This window comes from Mangifera indica, chromosome 14, assembly GCF_011075055.1.
Source record: "Mangifera indica cultivar Alphonso chromosome 14, CATAS_Mindica_2.1, whole genome shotgun sequence".
In the NCBI taxonomy this organism is placed as follows: domain Eukaryota; kingdom Viridiplantae; phylum Streptophyta; class Magnoliopsida; order Sapindales; family Anacardiaceae; genus Mangifera; species Mangifera indica.
The window spans coordinates 1,535,441-1,557,888 of NC_058150.1; the positions used below are offsets into that span (position 1 = coordinate 1,535,441).

Below are 22,448 nucleotides of genomic sequence, written 5' to 3' on the forward strand. Positions count from 1 at the left end.
CAGCCAGTTCGGGCTCCAGGCCTTTATAGACGAAGGTGCGTCACGAGTCCTCGGTTCTGGTGCATTAGGCTACACTAGACGTATGTGTGCTCTACCTGTTCGTGCTATCTGAACCCTACACGTGGCAGATTTGTTCTAATGATGAACCAATAGAAAAATAGAACAGGCACCTAGGATTTTACGAATGACGTATTAAAATTCATTATTTTGTCTTCGTGGGAGTATTTATTCTGCCATATAATAACGGAATCACAATAAACCCCTAAAATTAATGGGCGTTAAAAAAAATGTCTAAAACTCTAAAGGTTAAATAAAATTTCCTCAATTTAGGAAATAATTAAATTGCCCTTATATATAAACCCCACATTTCTTATAGATTTACTGTTTAAATTCAGAGAAAAATTTGGATCTTTCACGGGACGTAACGGATTTTCATCTTTTTTGTGGACTTTTCATATTTTTCAATAACAAAAAATAACAAATAAAGATAATACATTATCTCACTTTTTGTTTAAATCAATTTATTGTTATAAATATTTAAGTTTAAAGGAGATTTTGAGATTTGAATATTTAGGGTTCTGATTTTAAATAATACATAAAATGTTTTAATTTTTGGTTGTTTGTTTGAATTTCTTAAAGGGTTTTTGTGTTATTTGATTTATGTTGAAATTAGAGGTTGAAATGACGATTTTTTGTCAAAAAATGGGTTAGATTTATCTGTGCTACGGCAATCTCCCATGGCTGCCTATAGGGTGAAGGAGAAATTTAGCGTTTTCAAAATTTTAGGGGGAGGGGAAAAAGAGGGAGATCCGTAAGGGTCCATGGAAAATTTTACATTGAACTGAGAGATAATCTGTGAAAATCGTGGGTTGGGTGGAAATTAAGTTTTTTTTTTTTAAACTATAAATTCTATAAGAGACAGACTTTTAACGTCATAACTTTTGATCCGAAAGGAGTTATGGGGCCAATAATATATCAATGCGAAGCTTGTTTCAAGCTCTATAATGACAACCAGTTTTGTTAGTTGCGCCCAATTTGGAGGCCCAAATAAAACTATTTCAGTGTATATTATATAGTTTTTTTGTTTTACCAAATTTATTATTTTCAGTTTTTATGATTTTGAGCTTGATTGTGACCAATCTAGACTTTTTTAATATATAGTTTTCAAATTTGACATCTATCTTTTTATTTTTATGTTTTTTTAGACATGTTTTACAATATAATTATAAAATTTCATATCGTTTTTCGGTTTTTTCATTCCTAAGAATATGTAGTTTTTGAAAATTATATCTGTTTTTTTATATTTTCAAGTGATTTTGATTGTTTACATTCTAGAGTATTTTAATATATCTATTTATTGTTAACATGTTATTTAAATCTTTTATATATTATGCAATATCAAAATACCTTTCATATTTTTTTAAAATTTTATTTAACCCCTAAATTATTATTAAATATCTAAATGCCCTTTTTACATGATATACAAACTAGATTTAACAAATAAAATTAAATTTTGAGTTAAGATTCATATAAATATTTTTTTTCATAAATTGATTTTTTTCAATTCAAATTTAGAAATACGAATTTCTGTCTTCCGAACGAATCTGTAATAATTGATATTAAGCAAAAGTGAGACTGAGAGTGAGAGTAAGTGTTTAAGTGATATAAAAAATACATATAATGAAAGTGAAAGTAAAAGAGTTTATATACATGTGGTGAATAGTAATTTTGATATTTAAAAAAAAAATTAAGATATTTTTATTTAAGAACAAGAAAAGTAAACATTTTTATTTAAAAATAAAAAAAATAGTTATTTTTATTTAATAAAAAGATAAATTAGTTATTTAATTTAATTTCTCTTATAATAAAATTAATTTTCGGTTAATAAATAAAAAAATTAAAAACTCTTCACGATCGTGGGTATCTCTGCAAAACCAACAAATGGATAACCGTAAAAATATTCATAACTTACAGGACTAGAAATAATTTATAAAACTTAAGGGTGCTCTGAAACAATCCTCTTCTACATGCTCAGGTCTTGGCTTTATTTTAACCTAAGAGACTTCCAGGTCTCTCTCGGAAGGAGATCGTACGACTTATTCTAGAACTAAACTTCGAGTACAATTAACTGTAAACCCTTAAATTTTCTGGACATTCGATTAAATTTCAGTCAACAGCAATGAGTGTCGAACCTTTTAACAAGTAACACTTTGCACAGCTCTGTCAATCAGAAACTGAAAGTTTAAATCAAGCAATTATTTTAACAGAAACTGACGCAATTGAATTCGGTGTGTTCACAGATTGGTGAAGCTTGCGGCACGGGCTTTTTATGATGATATAACGACAAAAGGCGACAATCAACCCAAAACTGGGCGGAGTGATAACAGAGGGATCGCCGTCGTGGTGCTCGATGCGTTAACGAGGTATTTAAAGGAATCAGATTCAACTAGGGAATTCTTAAAATGTTTTTTCGGTTTTTGAATTTGAAGTAGAAAAGTTAAGTTAGAAAATCAACACTCTTGATTGTGTGTCAAAAAGTTAGTTACTGCTTGTCTTAATTGAGACTGTGCAATGAAACGGGGATTATTTTGGAATTGAGTTTTAAGTTAGCTGTTTTAGCTATACAGGTCATTTTAGAGCTTCGTTTTAGAAGTGATAGGATGTTTACTTGGAGAAAATATTGTGTTTTTGAGGAGCCCTTCTGGGGTTAACAAGCTTCTACATTATTTATAATTGACCAATATATATGTCTTATCTTTTCCAGACGGCAATGGGTAAGGGAAGAAGATTTGGCGAAGGATTTGAAACTGCACTCCAAGCAACTTCGCCGGACATTGCGATTTTTTGAGGAAGAAAAACTAGTAACCCGTGATCATAGGAAAGAGGTCAGTGTTCACTATATTTCATGCATTCTACTGAGGCCCTTCTTAGATCCTACTAGTATGTTACACTTCTTTTTATATTCTGCCCTCAGCTGCTTCTGAATTATAGTTTTATTATGCTTTCTTCATGCCTGTTGTAATTTCATAGCATCTTCTTACTAAAATGTATTTAGAACTATCCAAAATTATTTCAAAATCATTATGTATATATATTTTTTACTGTCTGTTATCTTCAGCATGAAATTTAGTGTTCAATCTAGCTTCTTATAATTTTTCATGTTAAAAGAATCTTGGTTTATATTTGCTTAGAGGTGTAATTTGAGACGTTAAACTTTGCATAGTGCATAGTTTGAATCCTGTCAGCACAAAATGCTTTTGGCTGATCTATAATTTATCCTCTTCTTGCTTATATTACAATGGTAGATCGTTTTTCGTTGGGATTTATGCTTAAATTCTCTTAAGAATTTCTTTGTTGTAGACATCCAAAAAGCACAGAAAATAGAAGGAAAAAAAAAATTTCAAGCAAAATTAAAGTTTCATTTTTTGAAAAGCATATATATGTATATATCTTAGTTTATGTTGTTCATGTGTCTTGGCTGCTATGGGACTGATTTTTTTGTCCTTGACTTAACATGTGGAAAATGACCCAACATTAACTGTCAGTTTTAGATTAATCAACACTTTCCCCGCTCATGTGGGATCTATCATTTTCATCTTTTCTTATTTTATTTTGTTTTGTTGCAGACAGCTAAGGGTGCAAAGATATATAGTGCTGCTGTTGCAGCCACAGCTGATGGTCAAGCATTTGCAAAAGAGGGGGAAGAAAAGATTAAGCTGCACACTCACTCATACTGTTGTCTAGATTATGCACAGGTTACTCTTACTCTGATCACCAAATTTGATAAACAGATGTCAAATATTTTGTTAGGACAGAGAATCCTTTTTAATCTTCCATCTTGTCACGTACCAACTAAATTCTAGCTTGTAATTTGCTAAAAAGCTTAATTCAGAGATTCCTTGCAGATCTATGATGTTGTCAGGTACAGAATCCACCGAATGAAGAAAAAATTGAAGGATGAGCTGGATAACAGGAACACAATTCAGGAATATATATGCCCTAAATGTGATAAAAGGTTTTTGCTATCCCTCACTTTTAAATCTTTGCTTTTGATGTTAATCTCAGTGGATACTTATGGAATGAATTTTATATTCTTGAAAACTTGAGTATTTTCTGATGGCATGTCCAGATATAATGCCTTGGATGCTTTGCGATTGGTTTGTGAGGAAGATGGTAATTTTCGCTGTGAAAGTTGCCATGGAGAACTCCGGGCAGAGAGTGACAAGTTTGCAGCTCAAGAAGGAGGAGATGGAGATGATAATGCAAGGAAGCGGCGCCGTGAAAAACTGAAGAGCATGCTTCAAAAAATGGAGGTTTCTATTTAATTATGGCTTTATTTGTTTTACAATTTTGATACTTTTCCTCTGACTACCATGCATTATCTGAATTTCTGTGGTACTATCATCACATAATGGTAGATCTTTTAACTTTTCCCCATTATTTGATATATTTACTCACATTTTTGCCTTAAATAGAGATCTGCTTTGCATAGATTATAGGTATGCTTTGGCACTATAGCACGGTGAGGTTTGAATAAGTCAAAGAGAATATCTTTCTGTTTTATGGTTAATTACCTTGTAGTTGGCTTGGTGACAAGGTTTGTGTCATACTTGTTTGAAATAGAAAGATCCTTGTCATTGCTTAGCAATTGGCAGTGAAGTTTACTGGGTCTTGTGCTGAGTTGATTGTAGCCTTATTTATTTATTTGTGTAGTACTACTTGCTTATAATGTCAGACAGTTTGTATTATAATTTTGCCTTTGGTGGGTTAGCCTTTATTTTGTTTTTATTGTCTTACTAGACAGCTTTATCTAGATGAAAGAATGATTGTAGATTTTGTTGCATGACAGGTCCTGATTTTTTCTTTTCTAGATCTCTTATCGAAAATGTTATTGATAATCCACTCTTTTATTTGAGCCCTCTGAATTGATTTGGAAAGCCAAGTTTTCAGCAAAGTTAAGGTGTTAGTGTGAACTGTTGTGCTTAGAAAAATCAATATAAATCATTTGATTCAAACGAAAAGAACTGATATATCTTTATCTTCAAATTTATGCATCTTTTAAAGACAGACTACAAGATTACCTGACCACTTCATTTTGCACTGCCTCTGTGTTGAATCTTCTAAGAACTGGGTCTTGTTCTTTGGCTTTGTTAAAAAGACATGCCAGATGCCACTTGGGGATGCAGAAGAAAAGTTGTGTTTTGGAATTGTGCAGTGTTGTCAATTTCTTAAGTTCTATGGATAGAAGGAAATAGGAGAATTTTTTATGATGAATTTGGGGAGAGATCATGTTATGTGGGGTAAAAGTAAGCTGCCGGGCTTCTTTTTTTGCGTCCTATAATTTTGAGCTCCTGGAAGTTTTTTCTTTATTCACTGTTGGGAAGCTTTGGTTCCCCAGCTAAGGAAGATTTTTGTGGAAATTTTCAGTACGCTTTTTGTTGATATTTTGGAATTGGATATTTGTTTTCATCTTGTATGTTTTTGGGCCCTTAGGGCTTCATATCTGTGTTTTTGTTTTTTAATTTGGTTAAATGACTGCAGACTCAGCTCAAGCCCTTGATGAGTCAACTCGACAGAGTGAAAGATTTGGCTGTGCCTGAATTTGGAACTCTCCAAGCATGGGAAGCTCGAGCAAGTGCCGCTGGGCGTGCAGCTAATGGTGATTCTAGTTCCAATGATCCTTCAAAATCTTCTCAGGTTGGGTATGGTGGAACACCAATGCCATTTCTTGGTGACACAAAGGTGACTTTCTTCTTATAGCTTTTTCCCCATTTAGTGTGAATTTCTAGATTAGAGTTTTAGTTCTATAGTTTTTTTTAAATTATTATTATTATTACTATAAGATGTGCTCATGCTAGACTGTAATGTCATTTACGGTGGTGATTTATTTTGTTGCTCATGAAAGATTAGTTGCCTATGATGTGTCTTAGTATAAATCAATACGAGTTAATTTAATTATCTGGCATGGAACTCCAAATTGCAGTGGGTTCTCAACTTATTAGTTTGAGCTTTTGATTTTTATTCATCTAATATATTCAAGGTTTTTTTTCTTGTTTACCATGGTCTGTTTAGTCTATAAATCAGTAATCACAGGGTCTATGTGTGCAAGTACTATGTTGGGTTTGCATGTGGGAGACAATTTTAGTAGTATCCCATAGGTTGAATATCTATCATGGTTTCCTATACAGTTGTATTGTGACTGGGTCCTCAACCTAGCTGTTTTTTATTTGAGATTGTCCGACGAGGCTGGTATGTTGAACAATGCTATCATGGTAGTTACTTGTCTTGAAGTTATTAATTTTTCCATCTATTAGTTAACAAAATTATACAGATTGTATGGTCAGAAGAATCCATGTAATCTGTATTAAATTCTGTTGTATTTTTAACCATACCAGCCTAATAGACCGTTATTAATTTGAAAGTTAACAATCTAGCACTCTGATTGCAGTTTTTTGGTTTTAAGATTAGCCTTTTTCCTAACTTAACCAAACATATTCCAAGATCTGCAAAAAGAATCTTGTATTGTTAGAGAGCAAGCTGGTTATACCAAGGATAATGGTTTGTGAGCGTAATCTGGTAGATTTAATTATTTTCCCCATGCAATTGGTCTCATAAAAGTTTCAACTTATGGAATGCAAGATTTTGTTCTGAGACTTCTATGCAGTGCTTTAATCTAAATATATGGACAAAGTGTCTTGTCATAGACATTTTTGGTAAAAGGTAAAACCCTCTTATGGAGAATTATACCTATTCTTGTATTTTAGTCCAATTCATATGTAATATCAGCAGTTAATAAACTGTCTATGCCATTGAATAAACAAATTGATGTATCATTGTTTTAAAGGTACATGTAGATTACGTCTATGAACACCTGAAGTAATTCACCCTTGCCATTACTGAGATTATATATGTTTGCTTAGACATGACTTTAAATCACTAATCACAGGGGGTTTAGATATATCTCACAGGGTGTACAGCTATCAACGCAAAAGTTATGATGAAATTTTATCTAATTAACCACTGGAGGAACACTATCTTATCTTGTTGAGTTTGCAACTCTGTAGTGTCTAGCGTACTAAAATTAAATTGGATTGGATTTTTTTTTTGTTTTTTTGGAGAGCAATCTGTGATTAAATTTTGCAGGTTGAAGTTGCCTTTGCTGGTGCTGAAGGCAAGGAAGTGGATGTCAAATCTGATGCTGCCACATCTCTCAAAGTGTTGCCACCTTGGATGATCAAGCAAGGAATGAATCTTACAAAGGAACAACGTGGAGAGGTTGAGCCAGAGTCAAAGATGGGTGAAAGTTCAGTTACCGGAGGATTGTCAGATGACAAGAAGTCCACTGTTGAAGATGATAAAAGGAGCTTACAGGCTCGTGCAATGTGATTAACTGTTACATTTTTTCGTTTTGATACATGTTGCTTGTGAAATTGACATAGTTTCTGCTTATCAATTATGTTTCAGGATGAGTATGTTAAAGCTTATTATGCTGCTTTATTTAAGAAACAACAAGAGCTGCAAGAAGCTGCAAAGATGCAACAGGAAACTTCAAACACACAACCCATTTCTGATGGTGGAAATCATGCCAATCGTCAAGTGGGCATGAAGGCAAAACGTGAAGACAATGAGGGAGATGATGATGTCGATTGGGAAGAGGCTCCAGTTGCAGGTAATTGTAGTAATTATGCAATAAATTTTGGAATGATAAAGAATTGCTCAAACAAGTTCAGTATATGATTTTGCTTACAACTTTGGTGTTCAGAACATTAACACATGCCATTAATTCAGTAGTCATTATTCATGAATTATGTTACTTTGCTTTACCACAGGCAATACAAATGAATATAAGGTCAATGACTTGAATGTTGAAGCCGAGGCTTCTGGAGAGGAAGAAGACGATATCGACTGGGAGGAAGGTTGAAGAAAGAAGGGAATACTCTATTGGTAGAATGAATTTCTGCTTCCTTTGACAGCAATATGTAATATATATGAGCAAAGGTGGGCGCCCTTTGCACAGATTTCCCTCAAGTCACCATTGCTAGTCATCTATGCTATTTGAAGAACTAACTCATACTTTTTAGGCGTGGGAAAGCAACACTTGGTTGAGTGCCCTGGAAATATTTTGTAAAGAACTTTGTTTTTTCTTTTTCGTTGTATTTTTGCTGATACGAAACACTAAAACTTCAATAAATGGTATCATAACTACGAACTTTGGCATTTTTTTATCACTTTCCTCCCCATTTATCTTTGGGATGGATTCGTGCTTAAGTAAATCCATTGCTTGGCTTGAATGATTGGAACGCAAAGTTGTTGTTTCAATTCGATCAGATTCAGTTTATAAGTGCAAAGGCAACAAATCACTCCTCCTCCCAAAATATATACGTATATTTTTTTTTTCAAAAAAAAGAGACTCAAAAATAACTTTGTAGCCAACCCAAATGAGCCTCAACTCAACTCAAAATTATGTCGTTGTTACTCAAAAGTGCTTCCACTTCCACTAACATTCACAATCACAATCACAGTCACAAATCAAATCAAACTCATGAATTTGGGTTAGTGGGTGTTTTTGTGGTTTAAACTTTAAATGAAAAGCCGAAGTGGGACTTACAAGTTGACTAATAAATTTCAATTAATTTCCCTTTTTCTCCTTATCTTATTGTGATGGCAAATCTAACCATGGGGGGACCTCTTTACTCGGCTTAGATTGACTTAATCTAAAACGTTAGTTCAATTTAATTTAATTCAATTCAAATTTTTATAGATTAAACTCGAGATAAACTCTAATTGAAAAAGTTAATTCATTTTTTAAATTGAATTAAACTAAAGATAAAGAGAGTTTGATTTGAATTAACTTACAAATTGGATAATAATTCGATTCAATTCAAGTTAGATTTATGACTTAATTCAAGTCATATCTAATAATAGTAAAAAAAAATGTCATTTTATTTATTAGTAAATAAAATGATATCATTTTAATTTCAAACTATAAATTTAAATTATTAACTCGAATAAAGTTTCGAACTTCTAATTCAGAGACCAAATCAAACTCAAACAATCATTCATTTTGGCTTAAGAAACCCAAAGTGAACTCAAATAAAATTATTTTTCACTCAAACTAAATTCAAATCACATGTTATTCAAATTTGACCCAGTTGATACCCATCCAAGATGGTTGTCTAACCACCCTCTTTGACAAATTATCCCGCAAAGGACTTTACCCACAAACCAATAAAAAAACGCAACACAATAAAATATTGAAATTTGATGGTCAATTTTTTTAATTCTAAATCAAGCTAGTACATGCAAATAAAAAGCTCAGAGCCAGCCAGCCACCCACAAAATTAGAAAATCAGCGAACCGTCTTCGTGGTCAATCCGACAACGGAGCCTCTCGTTTTGCAAAAATCGATTCAAAGTCTTTTTCCATTCCCTTAAGATATGGGAAATTTTTTATATTATTAATTTAATTTTTATGCATATAATTTTGGGAGAAGAGTTATATGCGGTGTAATAAAATCGAACCAATTACTTATAGGGTGGCTCAAACTCGAACTTAAATATCAAATTGATAATATTTCAATTTGAACTTGAATTCAAAATAAAAATAAATGATTTAAATTCAAATTAAACTGCGAATAACTCACCAATAACTCTAGACATTACTAATTTTACTTTGGTCAAAAGACTTATTCTCACCCAAGGTATAGTATAATTTCAATTCAAGTCCACCAACTTTTAAAAACTTAAAATCTCACCCATAAATCAATTTTTGTTAAAATTTTTAGTTATAGTTAAAGGTAAAATTGTTATTTTAACAATAATACTAAAAATATATATAATTCGTTATATTTTCTCCTAAAATTTTGAAAACTAATAATTTTACTTCTACTTAAAGTTTTTCAGTTTAAAAAAATCGTTTTTTTCCTTTCATATAGGATTTTTATCTTTTTTTCCATTTGCATCAACCCCATAGGTTAAAAAATATAAATAATTTGAAAAATCACAATTTTTCCCCAACCCAATATTAAAAAATATAAATGATTTGAGATTTTTAAACTTGTTCCCCTATCTAGGGCAAAAGATTTTTACACAACATATAAATGATTCAAAATTACAGGTTAATAGTTATCGTTCTTTCAATTATCAATATTGACCTAGTACCAATAAATAATTTGTAGGCAAATATTTCATCAAATTCCATTTAAACAGAGGTAAAAGATGTTCTAAAAAATACAATAAATAAATAAATAAAGAAGAAGAGGAAGAAGAAGAAGAGTATCAGTGAAGGAATTGTATCCTCCCATGCAACTTCACGTGTATTAAAATGTTAAAGCGTGTGAATATGAACATAAATCCAACTGCCCATCCATTTATTTATGGATTATTTCTGTTCCCATTTTTTCTTTCATAATTCTAAGTCAACTCGCCATTGTTGCTTCCAAATTACAGCATCAATTTTTTTTTTTAATTTTTTTTTTCGCTTTCAGTGTCGGCCAATTAATTAATTCTCCGGTTCCTGTTTTATGAGTTGTTCATCATTTTTTTTACTTGATTAATATGTGTGTTTTCAATTCAAACCAAACCAAGTATGTATAAATATTAGTTCGAGTATAACTGAAACTGAGAATGATCAATTTGAATCAAGCTTATAATGCTCAATTAGTGATGAATTTAGAGAAAAGATTACAGAAAAAGAAAAGTTATCAAAGAATATAAATTTATTATCGACTTTTCGATAATTTAACTGAGTTGAACTCAATTGTATCTCAAACTAGAGTTATCCCTGTGTGAAATTGTATTATTTGATTTGAATCCAAACCGATTTGAATCGCATCTAGCCGTACATGAGACCAAACTATTTTTTTTTTTCAAGTAAACTTAAGATTAATTTTTAGTTTAATGATTAATTAATATTAATGGGGGTATTAGTAAACACTAAACAGTAATATTTTCACCTAATCTCTTGTCTGCTCATATTTTCAAAGTAAATTTATAAAAAATGATAATTAATCTTCAAGGTTTGACAAAGTGCTTTTAATGATCCATTGTTCCTTGAACGTAAAGGAAGATTCATTGGAACAACAACAGCAACAACAATGCTCGACTTTTCTGCCTCCCTCTCCGCATCTCTCTCATTAATTATCATTATTATTACTATAAACTAATCTTGATTAACCTTAATTAATTACACCCTCTTCACAGTCTCTTGAAAGCCAGCACTCTCTAATTTTCCTTCTCCTTTACCTCTTTTAAGCAGCTGTCTGTCATGTCAGTTTCATCCTTCTCTTTCTTCTTCTGATCAAATTCATTAAACTTCTCCATGCTCTCTCTTCACTTCTTCTTCTTCTTCTTCTTCTCTCCCTTGCCATGGCCATCACGTTCAAGCTCCCACAAATCTTCAGTGTAATTCTTTCCCTCTCTCTTCTTCTTTTTCTTCTATTCTTCCATCATCATCACAACACATATTTGAGCAACACCAAACTCTCTGCACCTTCCAAATTCGACTTCACTCCGTTTCTCTCCCACCGCCACCACAGACACCACCGGAAACACCTGCACTCCAGGCCGAAACCGCCCAGTACCGACGTCAACCCTGGATACGGCGTCGAAAAACGGCTTGTTCCCACCGGCCCAAACCCTTTGCACCATTGAGATATCTAGAGGTTTAATTCTTCTTGTGTAGCATGTTCAATCTGTTCATGTAATTTTGCAATTATATATATGATTATTTACGCTAATCATTCATTTTTCTTCTCATTAAGAAGAAAAGAAAAGCTCATAAACGGCTCCGTTGTGTGAGATTATTTGTATGATCATATAGCTTGATACTTCATTTGGAACAGTCTGTCTTAATTTATATATTTTTTAATTATTGAATTGTCTGCATGCTCGATCATGCAAATTATTTATTTATTTATTATTTATTTTATATTTAATTGATTCGAGCTTATTCTGGGTCATGACTATTGTTATATGTGGAAGAGGAAGCTGAAGTGGCTGTGACGGCACGGCATGTCACTGAAGCCAGAATTTCAGCAACTCTCGCTGAGAAAATAAAAAGATTTTAATATTAATTATAAATACTATTAATAGCAAGTCCGATTACATAATAATTAGATTAATAATTTGTAACATCATGAGTAATTAAAGGTTGACTAGAGAGACATAATTGTGTTAAGATGTTGCCAAAAATCTCATCTAAAAGAAAGGAGCCGATGCTCTTGAGTCAATACAAATATATCTTTTCTTCTTCTTAACATGTTTTTAAGGTAAAATTATGAAGTCAAGGAAGGTTATTACAAATAATATATTGTCGTTTTAAGTGACTTGTTAGATACGAATCAAAACAATATCAATAATGATATCGTCTTTAGGGATAATATCAGATTTTCTATTCAAACTTCTAGATGATGTGTTTGTGCAAAAAATCACATGTCGAACAAAATCGAAGTTTTTGGATCAATATAAATTTATTATCCCTCATTTCCTCACAAGGTATCTTTCAGATACAAAATTATGAGGTAAATAAAGAATAAAACAAATAATGTCTTACGACGTTTATGCAGATTAGATAATATCAACACATTATATGAAAATCATTAGTGATTAAATTAATCCAAATAAGAAAAGTAATAATTAATAAATAAAAACTTATAGGCAGAAGGTTTGAAAGTTCACATATTCAACATAGGATTCTAAAGTATAAACAATTTCCCAGGGCATTGACGATGACGGAATGGTGATCTTTCAAGTTGAAAATTAGGGTTTAAAATTTCAAAGTGGGGTTGGTATTATTTAGTTCAAGAAAAGCAACAATGTCAACCTATTTTCATGGATTCTCCTTTTATTTTAGCTAATAATCCTCTCTTAAGTCAATTTATGCCCTTTTAATTGAAATTCTTAGTTCTTACTAAAGAATTTCATGTGTCGGATGATACTGCAATGAATCAGAACATGCCCCAATTCGAGGTTTTTTTTTTTTTTCATACATGATTTTAATAATTGAAAATAACAAATTATAAAAGTGAGTTACGAAGATATCATTTAGGTATGAACAAACCCTATACTCTAATAACATGTATCGAAATTAACTAATATGGATATTTAAATTATATATCTAATAGTATTTTTCGCTTTTTATTTTTGGGACGAAGTATCTAATTTTGAAGAATCTAAAAGCGAAACTGTTGAGTTGGTGAAGCTAAATATTGTACACATGTTTTCTTGTAGCAATGATGTTGCTAGTGCCGTATGAAACAATAATGCTGTTACCGAGCATAGTGGTTTGCTTGACTTTAAAATTAGTGGCAGCACCGCCTCACTTATAAGTTCTGAGAATGCTCCTCTCTTCTTTGGCCAGCAATGGTGGCGATGTCAATCCAAAATTCATCAACAGAAATATAGTGAGGGAAACAGAGAAACCATGTGACAATAATCACACATAACATGTAAAAATATTTCAAAACTCATTGAAATATTGTTTATTATGTCTATATTACAGTCTAAAGTGTAAGGTACGAGAATTTGATTCTATATTGAAAAGTATGAACTCTCATGCGAGATTCATATGGATTTGAGTTTTCTAATCTTAACCGTTAACTTTTGGGGCATGATTCTTCCAAGGTCATATAATTTGATATTACAATCACCAATACGTTTTCCAGTTTCAATTGTGTGACATAAATGGTAATATCAATATTGTAGTATCTATATAGGGCTAGCATACAACTACCTAAATCGACACTAGAGCTATGAAATGTGGTGACTAAGTTAAGGTATAAGACTTGAATCCTACATAAAAAAGTATATTAGTGGGCAAGTGCAAAGGTATATATTTCTGATATGAAGTTTATATAGTTCGGACTCTCCAAACTTAATATGTAACTTTTGAGATATGATTCTCTCAAAGTTTATATAATTCTCTCGAAGTTCATGTTAATCTTCAGTGTTTTGATAAAAGAAAGTGAAAAAAGTGGGTCATGGGAAGTGCAATAGGACTTCACATTGATCACCACTTATATTTGTAATGATTTAAGAGGACCACAATTGCACGATCCATACAAATTATTCACATACTGAATTTAGATTTTGAACTGTGTAGATAAAAAGCTCTGTCCTCAATTCTTTCTTCTTATTGAAAATGTTTATCCTAGAAATCATGTGGCATAAATAATGTAAAATGAATGATCGAGTAATGTTATATCCACCTCTAACGAGAATTAATTTGGGTATTAATAATAATATATCATAATTTAATTAAATGATTTAAAAATAAAATAATATTTAATTATATAATAACATATTTTTTTTAATACATAAATTTATATTTATCGTAAATACAATGTTACAGATGGAAAATTAGAGTCTGTGTTAATAGACGGACTCATTAGGCCCGTCAAGGCGTCAACCCATTTGAGCAGAGGATTTATGGGCAAAATAGTCCGCCCCAACTTGTTCTGCACATCTAGTCCATCCTTGTGGCCCAATAGATTAAATGACTGTATCCCACCTGAACTTTGATGAAATGACTTCCCATCTTTTAAATTTGAAAAGTTTGCTTTTTGTTCACCCGTGTAAGTCAAATGTTAATTTTATCAATCACATGGTATTTTTGTCACTACAAAACATAATTGAATTAATATCACTTATACTTTTAATATTATAAAAAAATTACATTTTCACTCTAACAACATTATATTTTTTTCCTTTTTTTTTTTTTTTATCATTCTTATCTTTTCTCATTTCCTAGCCGTCAGATAATTAGGCAATGTATCAATGTATATTCAACCAATAACCAATGACTTGTTGCATTTTTCATCCTATTCCAATTGACCTTTGACCAAGTCTTTGATTAATTTCAATTATAAAATAAAATGGGTTTTAAATATAATTAAAGTCTGATTATGGAAATATATTTATAATTAGCATTTGTGACACATCATTATTTGTACTGAAAAGCTAATATATTTTGTTCATCAACTTTAAAGTAAAATGTTTCTTCGTTCATGTAAGGATATAATCAATTTATTGTTTTAACAAAATAATTATAATAATACATAAAAACAAAACAACCTTATTCAAAGTCATCAACATAGTCTTTGTAAAATCATGGTCAAAATTTCTTGTTAAAACTCCTCTAATTTCCTTCTCAAGTCTGTTCTCCTAGTCAATTTTCTTTATTGAAGAGTAAATTAGATTTTCCTGCCAAACCTTGGGTGGGAAAATGTGATATACTCTAAGTTTGAACATTTCTTGTTCATCTTTGATTCTTTGTTCATACTCAAAACTTTATAGGATTCAAAGTAAACTAAATAACAAAATAAAATATAAAAAAATTAATAAAATTCCTACTTTTCACATTGGAATGACATGTTATAGAGATAGTATGAATAGTTAAAACTATCAAAAGTCTTTTTTCTCATTGTTTTCTTATAGAAGGGTTTTTATCCCATTTTGGGTTGTTCATTATTTTACTTACGTTACGATTAGACACCTAATTGATTCATCTTTTGTATATATTCCTAAGAATGAGTCCAATTACAATACAAACCACACGTTAATATTTAATTATAAGATAAAAAATATTGAGGGATTAGATAATATTCAAGCCAAATTTGACTTTAATTAGCAAAGATGATACATGAATTTTACTTAGAAAATTAATGGAAGGTGACCTAACACTAAGTTAATAAGTTTCTCAAATAGATGTAACAGTTGACTTGCTTTCTTCACCATTTTTAATTATAATTAAAAAGGGATTTTTCCATCAAAATAGTTGACTTACAATCTTCAATCTTCACCACAAGTTAAGTACCCACAACTTGCTTTGTCATCAAATTCTTGTTGAAATTTTCTCCCATTGGGATTTCCATATTAATAAATACTTTTCATATTATTTTATATTGTAATATTCACCATATAAATACTCCCAAAAAATAAATACAAATATTAAACATATAATATATAAAATTTCTTCACAAAATCACTAAAGAATATTGTATATTATTCAAACTTGCCTTTTTCTTATCCCAAAACCTTCTTTTGGTTTTACTCACAATCAAGCTTAGTCTTATAACCCTTATTATATTTTAAGTAAAATACAAATTTTCACCTCTTAAATTTCTCAACTACAAATTTACACTCAAAACTCCACCTCATCAATAAAAAAATTTATGGTAGAAGTCCGTAAAAAATATTTCCCTTCACCAAAAAAAAAAAAGGAAAATAAACCATTGACGCCAAGTTGATAGATTGCATTAGAAAAATGTGATTTATTTAAAATCGTATTAAAAAAACGAGATAACAAATCACATCTGGATAGATACAACTCATAAGGAATGATATCTGTCTAAGTGTGATTTAATCAAATAATGGTTATAATTTCAATCATTAGATTGCATAAGATAAATTTTTAGGAGTGATTTTTTTATTGGCTCATAATTATTGATTAAATAAATTTATATATACTAATAATAAATATGGATTTATATATTCACGATAATATTTTATTATTTTATTATATAATTTTGAATTAAATGAATATATAATATGCATAATCCAAAATAAATTCTTTAAAAATAAAATAAAAACAACAATATTATATATGATATATAAATAATATTATTTAATTAAATATTATTTTATTTTTATAATAACATATAATCAATATATCAAAATTGATATGGTTTCACCGCCCAAAAAATTGAAGAAAAGAGTGGACTGTAGGTTTGTGACAAACGTGCCCTCATGAGAAATACGACACAAATCTGAAGCTGCAAGCAGCGATCGGTCTGGTACTTTGCGAACTTAGAAAAATTGGCCAATTCCACGAAGACCCCAACGATTCAGACTAAAAGACGTTGACTCAACAGCTCCATCCCTAACTGCACGACACGTGGTAAGTATCATGATCTGGTGCTTCTGTTGCCGCAGGTAAGTTTCCACTAAATTATTTTAAACTGCAAAATTTGTTGTTAATTGATTAATTAACAGTCAGTGTCAATCCCTTTAGAACATTACGTAATTGGTTATAAATTAGTCGAAAATTCAATTTATTACCATCCCGTAGTCGTCTTTAATTAATTTTTATCGAAAATGTCTCAGGCGATTGAGTCAAACTAAGTGCCACCGGCTATTAGCCGTCACCTAAACCCATTATTCACCTACAAATACAATTAGCCTCTACACAACAAACACAGCCTTCCGCGCCATTTCTCCGTTTTCAGTTAATACAAAAAAAAAAAAAAAAAAAAAAAAACAAACACAACACGGCACAAAAATTCAAGATGGTCCGAGTTTCCTCCGGAAACGGTGCTGGTTCGGCCTCACCAAAGCGGCTCTCAGCTACCTTCCTCATCACCATCTCATCTCTCATGGCTCTCTGCGCCAAGCACGCCAGTCGTGTCTCAAGTAAGCTCAAAGCCAAACCGTTTAGTACAAAAATATACAAAGACAGACGTAGCAACACTTTTTCATCGGTTCCTCCAAGTCCGGGCCCGAGTCCGAAATCACCGCTAAGGAGCCAACCGAAGCAGCTCGTGACGACGATAAGTAACAAGGCGATCAACTTAATGCACAAGAAAAAAGTGATTGATGAGAAAGACGAGGATACGAATTTCCACGAGGATACGATTTTCCGCGAGGAGGAGTTTGGGGACGGTGGGGTCTGGCAGCGAGACATTTTAATGGGAGATAAATGTCAGCCGTTGGATTTCCCGGGTGTAATTTATTATGATAGTAGGGGGAAGCAGCTGAGCGAGGTGCCTCTGAGATCGCCACGTGCGAGTCCTTTGCCGGGCTATCTTGCTCGAAGACAAGAGGCTGGATTCTCCGCCACGGGGTAAGGAAAATTAGTAAAAGCGGTGTCGTTTTACATATGTACAAATATATCACATAACCCGTATTCTAATTATGTTCGTAATTAGCTCTTCTGTGAAGGAAATATATTTTTTTTTTCTCTCCATATCACCGACTTCCATACAAAATTCTTTTTTTTTTTAATTGCACCCGAAAACCAAAAAACAAGAAAATAAAAATATCATTGATAATAACAAAAGCCGGTTCAGAGCCCGTGGGTCCACCGTTTATCATCTGAACCCTCATGCACCGGGAGCTGCATCCTTCACTTTACCCTGCAAATACCCGCCGTACTCTCTGGCGTAATCCTTCACGTGACTCGCTGTGTCATAAATCCGGCTCCTCGCATAGTCGACCCGGTCCGAGCCGGGTGGATGGAGTCCCCGGAAGTACCTGTACATCCACGATAGCCCAGCCACGATGGCCACACCGAATCCGCAGATCGACAAGAACCCGGCAACGGTGAGGAACAAAAAGGTGCCTATGGGGACCCAGATGGGACTCGAAATGATGAGCAAAGGTGCGAATAAGATGAGGCCCAGAACGGTGGCAGCGACGGTTAAGCCAGTGAGAAGGAGGAGAATAGAGCCGGAAATGAAAAGCGTTAGAAAGCCGATGAGCTGGGCCGAGTTGGGCGCGTGGGCTTGGAATTTAAGGAGAAAGGAGTTGGCGTTGAGAGGCGGATTGGGTCTGGAGGGCCGCTGATGGTTGGGGTTTCGTTCGGCCATTGATTTTGAAACTGAGGTTTTGAGAAGAAGACGACGAAGTGAGGGTTTACTGTGGGGAGAATTGAGAGATCATTTGAGAAGAGGATTGAAGAAGAAAAAGTAAAGTAAAAATGGCGGTTTTTGGGACAGGTGTCACTGTTGGAGAGATGGAAGGGGACACGTGGAGATATATGAGAGAGTTTATGAAGCCTAGAATTGATTTTTTCTTCTTGAGTTGGAGCCTTGGGGGGGATTGGGTGTTTCCGGGCTGAGTTTAAAGGTGTCCATCAATTATTTATCGGGGCCTGCCTATGCCGATTTGCATTAATAAAAAAAATCATAGTTTTTTTTTTTTTTTTTGGCATTTCAAAAATTATATGGTACCAATATATTTATAATAAATATTGATTCCATTATCAATAATGTATTTATACGTGATAAAATTAGATATTATTAAATTTTGAATTTAAAATCATTAAATCCTATAATAATCTATTATTATTAATATTTGTTTTTCGATTAAAAAGTTTTTTTAAAAGTGAGCCTTCAAACCGTAACAATATACAACAACCAGATAATAATTAATCAGTCCTACAACTCAAAGTTTGTACTTTGTGGCAATGTAAAATCTTGTTTGAAAATATACCAAGAGAAATATCTAAAAAATTTTTTTATGGGTTTTCTTTGAGAAGGCTTTGTAAGTCCCATTAATATTGAATTCGATTTGAGCAAACTTAACTTGAGTTTAGATTGGTGTTTGATTTAAATAAATCGAATTTGAATTAAAAAAATTTGATTTGAAGTTAACTCAACTTGAGCTCTCTTGACTTATTGATGTCACTGCATGGACCTCTCTTGAATTCGAATTTGTGGGTTTAAACTGAGCTTAATCCACCCCCAAGTGAGTGCACTTGCAAAAAAAAAAATTCCTCCTTGTTTGAGTTGGGCTACTCGGCCCAGTTAAAGTGGATATTTGGGCCTCAGCAGAACCTGGTATTCAACTAAATTTGAATGCAAAGTTCAGTCACTGGTATTTGTTAGATGAAATTTCAGACGTGCTTTCTCCTAAATTGTCTTTAATACATGAGATCTTACTATTAAGTTTATAATTAACAATTTTTAAATAAAAATTAAAAATATTGAGCATCATAGACTATCCAATCCCATGTGTGATTAGCAGATAATCATCTATTAAGCTTAATAAATCCCAGCATTAACAAGTACTAAATAAACAAGCAGCATGAAGAGAAACAAGAGAAATACGGCTACAAGGTGAACAATGCTTTTGTCAACCTGATTTTCACCACCAAAATCACTAGACTTTTCAATCCTCCTGCCAATTTCTGTATTCAAGCTATCCGTTCTGATGGATTCCAAGCTTGAAACATTCGAAGAGCCGACCAGAGTTGCTTCACCAATGGTGCTGGCAATGGCATCAATAGTTGTTGAGCTTGGCTCAGACTTCTCAGCGCACATTTCCTTGTCATCTGTTACTTCTTCAACTGATTTTGGTGCATCTGGAATAAGATTTTCAACTGAATCACAAAAAGAAACTCTGCTTACACGTGGGAGATTCAGCATATCCGGAGACTCCGTGGAGTCTTGCACCATTTTAGGCCTGTTTGATGGAACCATTGAAATAGAGTGGCGGCGAATTAGACAATTTCCCGAGTCATCCTTGCTTCTTCTTATTCCCCACGCTTTGATGCTATGCACAAAACCAGATTTCTTATTGTTAATGCTTCTCTGGCTGTTTGAACTTGAAGGGCTTTTAGTACTAGTGGAACTGTCAATTTCATTGCTCTCATTTGAAGATGAAGTGGGAGAAGAACTCATGTCAAAACTAAGGTCTAAAACCAGTTGTTTAGCTTCCTTTTCAGCCTTGTGGGTTGCATAAGTGTTGAGATCACAAGAGGCCCTTCTTGATGCTGTTTGATGTTGCTGTGTTTCAAACCTTAGACAGGCATTAAGCCATTTCTGGTAAACCAGTTCTTCAACCATGTTAAATTTGTTTCTCTGCAGCTTTTCAACTTCTTTCGACAGGTCTTCATTGTTATGCCTCAAAATTCTCACCTCTTCCTCTATCTTTCCCAAGATTTTTTCCTGTGAAACTAAAATTTCCCTCTTAATACATAAGATTTATTTACAGGGTTTCTGAAAAAAAGGTCATATTGTGAACAAATTTATGTACCTGTGTCATGTTGGAAAGGGAAGTAATTCTGGCTTGAGCACCAACTAATTTAATTGTCAATTCCCTCTTTTCCAGCTCAAGTTCTTTGTTTATCCTCTGCATCTCCACATATTCCAACTTTGTACGTTTAGCAGCTTTAAGCTTCTTCGCAATTATGTCTTTGTTTTTATGGTTTCCATTGTTGCACTGAAATTCTGATACTTGTTCTTCAAGCATCACTAACTGCGGCTTCATCTGGCTTGCATTGACATTCATCTTCTTCTCGAAATCCTCTACCATCTTTTTGTCTCCCTCAAGCTGCAACTTTGGCAAGATATTCTGTTTCATCTCTTCTCTAAGATTCTTTATCTCACTGCACAATGTATTGGCAGTTCCTCCAAGCATATTAATCTCTGTCATCTTGTCCTCTAATTGCCCTTGCATTTGAGCAATGTATGCCTGCTGTTCTTTTAGACCATATAGCTCAAGCGATTTTCTCTCAAGCACCATCTTCCTCTTCTCCAATTCCTTCATCAAAATATGTGTTTTCACCTTCCATATGACCCTTTCAACCTCCTCTTCTTTCTCTGCTTTCTCATCCTGCTACAAGATTTCATATTTGCATCAATTTCAATTCCTTTTTTATAATGTTTGAAAAGACTGAGAGAAAGAGAGTACCGATAAGTTATCTTTAATCTTTTCTTCTTCTTCTTCTTCAGTCTGTTTAAAGCTTGTGCCATTTTTCTCTAAAGCATGTGTAAAACACCACAAAGAATTGTGAGTACTGACAGTTTTTTTAAAGCCATGAAATTTATAACAGAACTGCAGAAAAATGAGGTACCTGAGTGTTTGATATTTGAAGATTTAGTCTTCCTGGAAGAGTCAGTAAAGTTAATCTGAGAAACAGCTAAAGCTGTAACTGAAGCTACAACAAAGAAGCTCAGCCTGCTGAATATCATGTAAATTTTTTACAGTTTGTAACAGCTAGCACAGGCAAAAGTTGGAGTATTGGCCTGAAAAATTGAAGAAGACATCACTCCATTGTTATCAGAAAAATATCTAGCCAAAACACAGTAAAAAAATCTCATCACCAAGCTGTGGTTGATCTTTGCCCAGATAGTTCTCACACTTGTAACTATCACTACACCATAACTTTCAATAGCTAAGCCTTTTTTCCAGATATTCAACCTAAGATTTTTTCATTCAATTGCCAAATAGTAGTAATATGAGAATGCAAAGTTTCAATATGTTCAAATGTCCAATGGGTTACTGTCAAATTTGTTAGACGTTTCGCAATTTATACCTCCTAGAATTTATGGCATCTTTTTTCTTGATGGTGTGAACACATCCATGCTCTCTGTGTTGTGTGGACATCCTCTCTTTAGTAAAATACACGGAAACTACCCCAAAAAAGTCTCCAAATATAGTATAGTGAGCATTTAGTTACTTCATCCATACACAAATTGACTCATAATATACATAGAAATTTTTTTATTTGAAAACGACGAAAAGAATAATCTTTAATAATTCCAGTTGTTTATTTGAGTTTTTCGATATACTACTTCAATCTCTTACCATTGAATGATAACTTAGTCATCTCTTATATCAATAAGATAATGTAACCAATAACTTTCATTTAGACATCTAGATACGTGTATTAAAATCTAATTATACTTATTTATGTAATGATAACATTATTTTTTTCCAATAAATACA

The 22,448-nt window shown here is 32.7% G+C and overlaps 4 protein-coding genes across 7 annotated transcripts; 2 read left to right on the forward strand and 2 right to left on the reverse strand.

Annotated features, from left to right (window-relative positions):
- The first annotated feature begins 2,030 nt into the window (after positions 1-2,030).
- LOC123196733 (general transcription factor IIE subunit 1) lies at positions 2,031-8,228 on the forward strand. Of its 2 annotated transcripts, none has more exons than XR_006497729.1 (10): positions 2,031-2,202; positions 2,301-2,423; positions 2,765-2,885; positions 3,627-3,755; positions 3,906-4,015; positions 4,130-4,313; positions 5,542-5,742; positions 7,144-7,382; positions 7,465-7,669; positions 7,830-8,228. XR_006497729.1 is itself a non-coding variant. In XM_044610831.1 (10 exons), the coding sequence occupies exons 1-10, from the start codon at positions 2,180-2,182 to the stop codon at positions 7,919-7,921; spliced, it is 1,416 nt and encodes a 471-aa protein (XP_044466766.1). In that variant the 5' UTR covers positions 2,033-2,179; the 3' UTR covers positions 7,922-8,228. The 2 variants fall into 2 exon arrangements, 1 of the variants encoding a protein (XP_044466766.1); XM_044610831.1 differs by having other exon boundaries at positions 2,033-2,202; positions 7,144-7,371.
- A 9,056-nt stretch (positions 8,229-17,284) lies between these two features.
- Positions 17,285-17,842, forward strand: LOC123196505. The gene has a single exon (XM_044610568.1). It carries the CDS (start codon positions 17,285-17,287, stop codon positions 17,840-17,842), a length of 558 nt encoding a protein of 185 aa, XP_044466503.1.
- A 129-nt stretch (positions 17,843-17,971) lies between these two features.
- Positions 17,972-18,847, reverse strand: LOC123197031 (oleosin G-like). The gene has a single exon (XM_044611211.1). The coding sequence runs from the start codon at positions 18,581-18,583 to the stop codon at positions 18,098-18,100; it is 486 nt and encodes a 161-aa protein (XP_044467146.1). The 5' UTR covers positions 18,584-18,847; the 3' UTR covers positions 17,972-18,097.
- An 881-nt stretch (positions 18,848-19,728) lies between these two features.
- Positions 19,729-21,981, reverse strand: LOC123196269 (protein CHUP1, chloroplastic-like). 3 transcript variants are annotated; one of them, XM_044610226.1, is made up of 5 exons: positions 21,824-21,981; positions 21,574-21,745; positions 21,411-21,478; positions 20,754-21,335; positions 19,729-20,665 (listed from the first exon to the last, which is right to left on the reverse strand). In XM_044610226.1, the coding sequence occupies exons 2-5, from the start codon at positions 21,689-21,691 to the stop codon at positions 19,760-19,762; spliced, it is 1,674 nt and encodes a 557-aa protein (XP_044466161.1). In that variant the 5' UTR covers positions 21,692-21,745; positions 21,824-21,981; the 3' UTR covers positions 19,729-19,759. The 3 variants fall into 3 exon arrangements, with proteins under 3 accessions (XP_044466161.1, XP_044466162.1, XP_044466160.1); XM_044610227.1 differs by having other exon boundaries at positions 20,754-21,332; positions 21,574-21,981; XM_044610225.1 differs by having other exon boundaries at positions 21,574-21,981.
- Positions 21,982-22,448: the final 467 nt, after the last annotated feature.